The 8,503-nt window shown below is 30.9% G+C and overlaps 1 protein-coding gene across 1 annotated transcript; it reads right to left on the bottom strand.

Annotated features, from left to right (window-relative positions):
- Positions 1-2,929: 2,929 nt before the first annotated feature.
- LOC123904575 (spermidine synthase 2-like) lies at positions 2,930-7,051 on the bottom strand. Its single transcript, XM_045954223.1, has 10 exons — positions 6,892-7,051; positions 6,695-6,771; positions 6,451-6,573; positions 6,206-6,310; positions 5,384-5,456; positions 5,217-5,288; positions 4,892-5,087; positions 4,654-4,780; positions 4,475-4,543; positions 2,930-3,427 (listed from the first exon to the last, which is right to left on the bottom strand). Exons 1-10 carry the CDS (start codon positions 7,049-7,051, stop codon positions 2,930-2,932), a joined length of 1,500 nt encoding a protein of 499 aa, XP_045810179.1.
- Positions 7,052-8,503: the final 1,452 nt, after the last annotated feature.

Raw genomic sequence — 8,503 nt, 5'->3', positions numbered from 1 at the left:
CTTGCAAGTAGAGTCAATAAATTTTGTTGACTTGAGAGTATAGTCTTTTACGGTTTCATCTCAAACATTTCACAAATCATTAGTAAACCGTTATATCGTAATAAAAATACTCAAATAATAAATCAATGCAAGGACAATACAATTTTCAATTAATTAAGTCAATAAAAGCACCAGAAGAATACTTTCTTTACATTTATAAAGATGGAGTTAGAAAACAAACCTACAGAGATGGAGGAAAACCGAACAAACTAACCCATCAATTGGATCGAATTCAAATCAAGTAAAACAATTTCTTTCCTCTCCGGTTTATAAAGGGAACTCAATCCAAATTGAGAAATTTGCCATAGAAAGTTTCTGGTTCTTTGCCAAACCAAACCAACTAATTCAGTGTAGTGCACAAAGTATCTCAGGATCCAAAGGATAATCACAATGATAGTCCTTGTTATGGTCACACAAATTTTGATCAAATAATAATAAATATGATCAAAATACAAGTACGCCAAAAAAAAAAAAAAAAAATAGATAACCAAACTCAAAGACAATACCATTAAATTCAAGAGCTTTATATGAGCTTTACATTTCAGTTATCTTGTTAAAAGCCATATGAGTTTTGTACATAGATTAACAATTTCAAATAATTCATACTGTATATGAACCATTCAAATCGATAAATCTTTAAGTTCAAATCGTGTACACCAAAACAAGAAACACGAATTTAAATCGAAATTGAACCGTAACAAATATTTATAAACCCTGATTTGAGATAGTGTGCCTAAAAATATAGCACCGCACAATAATAGTGATAATCAAAATCTGAACAAAGGTAGCCACATGACCAATTAAGCAAAACCTTAATTCTTTCATGCTGAATTGAAACCAAAAATTTCATCCCACCGATATAGAATTGAAAACGGAGATATGAAAATAACAAAATTTTATCAGTATGGTTTTATTGTCCAAACCATGATTCTCAATAGAACAGTATAAATAAAGTGGCAGCCGGCAACGTAATACATATGACAATTGAAACTATGATTAATTTCAAACACAGTCGCCGCACACTACCACATATCAAACATGTTATAAAACCAAAGTATGATTAATTTCAATTCACATAAAAGAATTGGCTATAAAAAATCAATGAAAGAATAAAACTTTCAAATAGCGATGATGAATTTCAAGAACAGTAGTTTCAAACAAAAAAAAATCCATTAAAACTTAATCCAAATGAAATCAAATAACGGAAAGCAACAAGCAGTGCATCATGTGAATAAACCCCAATGACCTTTTAAGAAATAATTTGTCTTATACTTGGTCAAAAAATTGAAGAAAAAAAAAAAAAAACAGTCCAACTGATTATGTGTTGCACATCTATATAAAAACAATTTGAGAAACCCCTTTTCATTCTTGATTCACAAAAGAAACACAAATATTCATTGAACACGGCAACAACTAAAGAGAAGCATGTGAGATACACCGATCCATGAACCGATCGAAATCAATTTATTTATTTGCTACCGAAATAACATATCACGACGGAAATAAATCAACGATTTTTAGCAAATTACTCAAAGCATATGTCAAGAGACACAAACCAATTATTCAATATTAGTGGCTTTTCTTGTGGGATTCAAGAGACAAATAATGTACAACCAATAGCAATATTTATTTGTTTGGAACAAACAGGCTCCACGATTTTATGGTACACGGAAAAATTACTCAATACTCATAACATGGAGAAACACATAGCATAAATCGTTTCAAACACAGCAACCAATCAAGCTATTGGAAAATAGTACAGATTTGGGATATCACACTTTAATCGCATAAACCCCATAGGAACAAATATACCCGAATAAAAATTTCTCAACGATTAGTAGTTATTTTTTAAGCGATATAGCGATTCATCAAAATAAATTAACAAAGTCAAAACCTTGAATTAAAATAATCCCCAACTTATTGATCGATGAATTTCAAGAACGGCAGGTATTAGGTGATCTTTCAATTCATCAAAATTAGGGTTCTAAATCATATAATAGGAGCTCTGATACCACATGTAATAATTAATAATTAGAAATCGATATATTATATGAACTTAGAACACACTTACTTGATAATCATAATCACAAACTATCTTTACCGGAAGCGCACCAATATCGAAAACATCGATATACTAGACAAGGTCTTCCTTTGCCTATCACTTGCTCCAGTCTTTGAGGTCTTTGATGGGGAAGACAACAAATGAGCGTTCAGCTTATTGCTAGCTTGACAACGTGACGGCAAAGGGGACCTAGCCTATCTATTTATAAGATAACAACCCTAGTACCACCCATCATGGACTCTAGAGTTGGGCCTACACTTTGTTTCTACACAAATCAGAATTAGTGTTCAAACCCATTATTACTGATCACAATTATCGGGCTTAAGCATCATCAAATGGATCACAACAACATCAACCCGTTTTTATTAAAAACCAAAACCCACAATTGATTGCAGCCCACAAAATATTAGAAAATATTCTAAGACAAAATGCTAAAAAAAAACTAAAAAACTAACAAGACATAATAATAGCAAACCGCGGAAACACAAAAAACAAAAAGCATCATCCAAAACAAAACAACCCTTGAAGCAGACACGCGCAACAAGCCCCGTCATCTCTACATACAATCGACCGGACTCCACTTTCATTCATATAACATACACGGCCCTTTCGCAATCCTTCCAATGAACCATTGCCTCGACATCACCTTTATTTGCCCCACCATCTCCTCAACCGTGACTGTACCATTATTAAACACGGAATTGTTCCATCTCTTCCACACCACCCACATAAAAGCATTCCAGATCAAACACATCCTTGCCTTTTCTTTCTTGTTTGTGACACAGGTAGCCCACATAGCAAAGGAGGTAGAAAGATTCGGGGGAATAATCAAGGTAAAACCCAGCCACCTCGTAATTCATACCAAACCTTCGACACACAATCACAATGAAGGAAAAGATGAACTGCAGTTTCAGCCTTTTGTTCACACATCACACACGTTTGTTGATCAATTCGCAGCATCTTTCGCTTGTATAAATTATCCTTGGTCTGCACACGGTTTAGTAACAGTTGCCACACAAAAGCACGTATCTTGGAAGGCGAAGCACACTCCCAGGGCCTTTTAAAAACAAAAACCTCGATCGGTTCTAGTGTCCTGCGATTATTTGCCATATTCTCCAATTGCAGATATGCTGTTTTGACAGTAAAACCCTGAATTCCATCTCCAAGCCACAACCACTTGTCATTAATATCCAAGGGAAAGAATGGTGCGATAATTTCAACTAACTCACTGTATTGATCCTCCTCCCATTGGAACATTTCCCTGCACCACATCAAGTTCCACTGCCATCTACCATCAATCAAACTTCCTGCCTCTTGAATCATAACCTGTTGTTGCAAAGAAATTCCAAACAAATGTGGGAAGCGTTGCCGTAAGGATTGGACGCCCACCCACACTTCATTCCAAAAAGATGTTGAGTCTCCTCTCCCCACCTTCTTCCCAACCGCTAGACTAAACCAATTAGATCCGTTCTCCAAATGACATAGGTCCCTCCACCAATTTGAAGCAAGTCTTGGTACATTTACATCCCCTAGTGTTCTTTTACCAATAACATCACTCCCATATCTAGCTATAACAACATCTTTCCACAACTCATTTTCTTGTGACAAAAGTTTCCACCGCCATTTTGCAAGTAGGCTGGTATTAACTAATCGTAGGTCTCGTATTCCCAAACCCGCTTCATTTTTCGGTTTGCAAATATCATGTTTAATATGTTTTGTTTAGTATTAAAAGTAACAAAACCGCTAGTATAAATCTCCATATACATTTTTAAAATGCCTTTAAAAGTGTTTTTGTCAAAAAAGAATTATTAAATAAGTTCTATTTTTTTTTGAAACATTAAATAAGTTCTATTATAAGTCAAAATTGGGATAGTGCATTATATAAATCATCTATGGCTTCTAGTTACCAGTAACTGGTGTTAGCTTGCTTCCGAAATAGCTATTTTTGTTCCGATTAATTTATTTAAATTATCGCAAAATAAACAAATTGTACAGTTTCCTTCACATGGTGCTTAATTATTTGTCTTTCTAATATCAATTCGTCTATCTATTTGCCCACTCCATTAGTACTACAGTTGCACCAAAATATAGATTCCATTATTCAGCTTAATAGAAAAAACATTTGTGAAGAACATAATTTATTAGAAAGCATGAATAATAATAAACGTCTTAAGTAAACCAAAGTACAAACTTTATTTTTCTAAAAACCCTGACATGCATAATAGTATCTAGCAATCAATGATTATTGCCGAAATGGTTATGAATAATAGATGCAAGTTGAATTGTTGGTATTATTATGACCAGGAACCGGATCCTCAGCAGTTATCCGGTTCCATTATTATTGCTCTATGTCCTATGCTGCTAGCATCAAACTCCTTTTGCAACACTCTTAGCTTCATTTCTTTTGGCAAAAGATGGCAAGCAAAATGAAGCTGAATGAATCTGAAATTTGAAAAATATATATTTAAATTAAGAAGCGAAGAAAAATGAAGATATATATAATCAAATATACTATAACTATATATGCTTGCTTATTATATTAGTGAGGTTACCTCTGAGTTGTAATACTTCAAAGGGTACTTTGATACACCATAATTTTCTTGACCAATTGGGTTAATTGGATTTCTGAAGTCCACATGTTGACCTTGAGTGGAACAAAGCAAGAAACCAATGACCCCACTGAATCAATAAAAAATTATATTGAGAATTGATTATTATAGTTATATATTATCATAATTGAGATGTATACTAGTTAATTTCTATGTGCACTGCATCTGCATGGTCACTTGCCTTGGATATGTTGGAACATTTGTCCATGCATAGTCACTAGAGCCTTTGAAAATTTGGCGGCTTTTGATTAAAAGTTGTTCAATATCTAACGACTTGTACCAAAAGCTCTCAGCTTGGATGCATAGAACTCCTCCGGGACGAAGAGCTTTTGAAATCAATTCAAAGAATTGAGTTTCAAATAGCTCATGATCAGGCCCTGAATCATATATTATTAATTATAGAAACATAGATACTATATAGATATCATGCATATCATGAACTATATATATATATATATATATATACAAAACAAATTAGTAGAAGATGAATTAAGGAGGGTACGTACTTATTGGGTCGAAGGCATCCACTATAATTGCATCGTAAGTTCCTTTTGGGACAGAATTCAGAAAAATTGTTCCTGCGCCAGTTTCAATTAATTAAGCATCATAAACTACGTACTGCAATAATAACAATGAGATAATGAACTATATATTTGGATAATGTTTTATGTACCATCTATAACATGAAGCTTGACTCTGGGGTCCTTGTATCCAACAGCTATATCAGGGAAATATTTTTTATAAACCTGAAAACAAAAAAATCCAATAATAAGAGTCTAAAACTATTTATATAGTGTTGTTTGATTCAGCTTTAAAAAAATGAATTTTTTATTTGTATTTTAAAAATAAATTTTCTAAAATCGTTTTTCAAAATATTACAAGTTTTTTATATTTGTTTTTTTAAAATTGAAACACTAATTGACATCATATAACATAAACACACATTATTGAAGATCAAAACATAGTCAAAATAACAATTTTTTCAAAAAGTTGTATTTCGAAAATGAATTTTATGAAAATCTATTTGAAATAACTTCAAAATTAAGTGATTTTTTTCGAAATTTTGATATAAAAAAAGTTTCAATAAAATGATCAAATACCTAAAATAACATTTTAAGAATAACTATTCAAACCAAATTTTTATTTGAAGTCTTTATAAAAAGTATCTTTGTAAATTTTTTTTACATAAAATTATGTAACACTATAAGAATCTATTTTAAAAAAATCTATAACAAACAGACTCATAAATAGCTAGAAGGAACAAATCATTAATTTTAAAAAAAAATTAATTAATTTTTTTTTAAAATTTGTGATCACATTTGTCTTTGTCATACAATTTTAGTGACCACAAATTGACAAATTCAAAAATATAAAATATTTTTAATTTACTACTAGTAGATTATTTTGGAATTATAATATTGCTATGCATTAAGTTGACCCTTTTGATAACTAGTAGTATATATACAAAAAGAATGTCAAACTTTATTTTACTCACATCAATGAGCATAGTGTCAATTTCACAAATGTCAATGTGTTCAACAGAAGAGTGTCGGGAAATTTCCCTAAGGATGCCACCATCACCTCCACCAAAAAGCAGCACCTATAAATAAGAGGACAATCAAAATAAAAATGTCACACGTTTTAGCAAATCATGGTTTATACATACTTCAAGGTTGAACATTGAAATGATTTGGATTCTAATATTTCTCGCAATTATGTAACATTATAATTAACATAAACCTTTTTTGGGTTTGGGATTGAGCAAAGAGGAAGGTGAGTCATCATTTCTTGGTAAGAACATTCATCTTTCTCAGTGAGTTGGAGTGCTCCATCAAGAACAAATACCTTGCCATATGTTGATGTCTGCAATTCAATTAAATTAATTAATTTCATGCTTAATAATTTGATATCAAGCCAAGTAATTGAGATAATACTACTATACTAGTATTTTACTGTATATATATGGTTATCAAATCATTATTACCTGAAAAACTAGCATATCTTGAAATTCAGATTTCCCTTGGAAACAAGTGTTTTCTACCTTCAAGAAGTGTGCTTCCCCTGCAACATTAATACATACATATTCATGTGTCATTAAGTGGAGGGTAATTAACACTATATTTGTACAAGCTATTGATCAATGAGAAACTTAAAAAATGATTAATTTTTTCATTAACCTACCAGGCCATATTGGACAATGTTCAGCAAACCAACCAGGAATTTGTGGATGTTCATCAGCTCTTGGTTCTCCATTCCCTTCTGCAACTGTGATTTTGGGTGCTGAGAAACCAGTTTCATCATAACCAATTACACCTGAAGGGTGGACTAGTTCAGAATCCATGATGTTGCTGCCACAAAAAATATAGAATAGAAATATAATTGTGGCTACTTTGTCTTGGATGTTAAAGCATGTTGGCTACGTTAACATATTTATAGTAGCATATAATGAGGCAATCTAAAAGGTTAATTTAAGACAAAGGAAATTATAAAGTAATGTATCAAAGAAGAAGATGACGAATTATGTTTGACTACTTTAAATAAATTATTTCTTTTTGACCATTTTTAGTAAAAAAAAAAAAAAGAATTATACACACACATACACAAGTTGACTGAAAAATCAAGTTTAGTCATATGATTTTATAATTTTTAGAAATTTATACACAAACATACACTATATTGTTCAACGGATATGATATCAAATATTTTTATAATAAGGTAAAAAGGTCTAAAACATATAGAAAATTTCTTTTAATACTTTTTTCCTAAGACCGTCTAACATATTAAAAGTAAAACCTCCTATATAGTCAAGAATATTTCTTAATTAAGGAAAAATCTGAACTTCTTAATTAAAACACGTAATAAATGTATAATTTTATTTTTTGACTCAAAAAATTATTATATGTTGTACTATATTGAATATCATTATATCTTAATTATAGAAAAATTTGAATTACTTAACTTAAAGTACATAATATATGTGTAATTTAATTTATTTTTTTACTTAAAAATAGTATTATATATGTTGAACTAGATTTAGATGCTCATGTCCGTCCTAGAAAACTCCTTCGTCGGTGCCACGTCCTTCATTGCCTCCAATGTTATCGTTCCCTTGAAAAAAAATTTTCTACCCCAACAATTGTCAATGTACCCCAACATTAATTTTGAATTGACGAATTTGCCCTCATATATAAACTAAAACCCTGAAGGAAAAAATTTGGTTATCGGAACAGTTTGGAAAAAAATGTTCTGATATGTAAAAAAAAAATTGTTACCGGAACACTTTGCAAAAAAGTGTGTAGGTATGTAAAATTTTTCCAAATTTATTTTGTTACCTAAAATAGAAAAATTTTACATACCTGAACATTTTTTTCCAAAGTGTGTAGGTAATAAATTTGGAAAAATTTTACATACCTACACACTTTTTTTCAAAGTGTTCAGGTAACAAAAAAAAATTAGAAAAATTTTACATACCTGAACACTGCACTTTGGAAAAAAGTGTTCACGTATGTAAAAATTTTCTAAATTTATTTTGTTACCTACACACTTTGGAAAAAAGTGTTCAGTTATGTAAAATTTTTCTAATTTTTTTTTTTGTTACCTGAACACTTTGAAAAAAAGTGTGTAGGTATGTAAAATTTTTCCAAATTTATTTTGTTGCGTACACACTTTGGAAAAAAGTGTTCAGGTATGTAAAAATTTTCTAATTTTTTTTGTTACCTGAACACTTTGAAAAAAAGTGTGTAGGTGTGTAAAATTTTTCCAAATTTATTACCTACACACTTTGGAAAAAAGT

The sequence above is a fragment of the Trifolium pratense genome, linkage group LG2 (genome assembly GCF_020283565.1).
Source record: "Trifolium pratense cultivar HEN17-A07 linkage group LG2, ARS_RC_1.1, whole genome shotgun sequence".
NCBI classification, from domain to species: domain Eukaryota; kingdom Viridiplantae; phylum Streptophyta; class Magnoliopsida; order Fabales; family Fabaceae; genus Trifolium; species Trifolium pratense.
Note: the sequence above shows the minus strand (reverse complement) of the source record. Positions and strands in the feature narration are given on the sequence as shown.

What these genes read in the sequence shown, in the direction of transcription:
- LOC123904575 (XM_045954223.1), bottom strand. Translation starts at nt 7,051, where the DNA reads ATGGATTCTGAACTAGTCCACCCTTCAGGTGTAATTGGTTATGATGAA. An exon ending in ACATTGTCCAATATGGCCTG is followed by an intron (nt 6,772 to 6,891) that starts GTAGGTTAATGA and finishes TTAATGTTGCAG; the next exon opens with GGGAAGCACACTTCTTGAAG. An exon ending in GGATGCCTTCGACCCAATAA is followed by an intron (nt 5,088 to 5,216) that starts GTACGTACCCTC and finishes TATATGATTCAG; the next exon opens with GGCCTGATCATGAGCTATTT.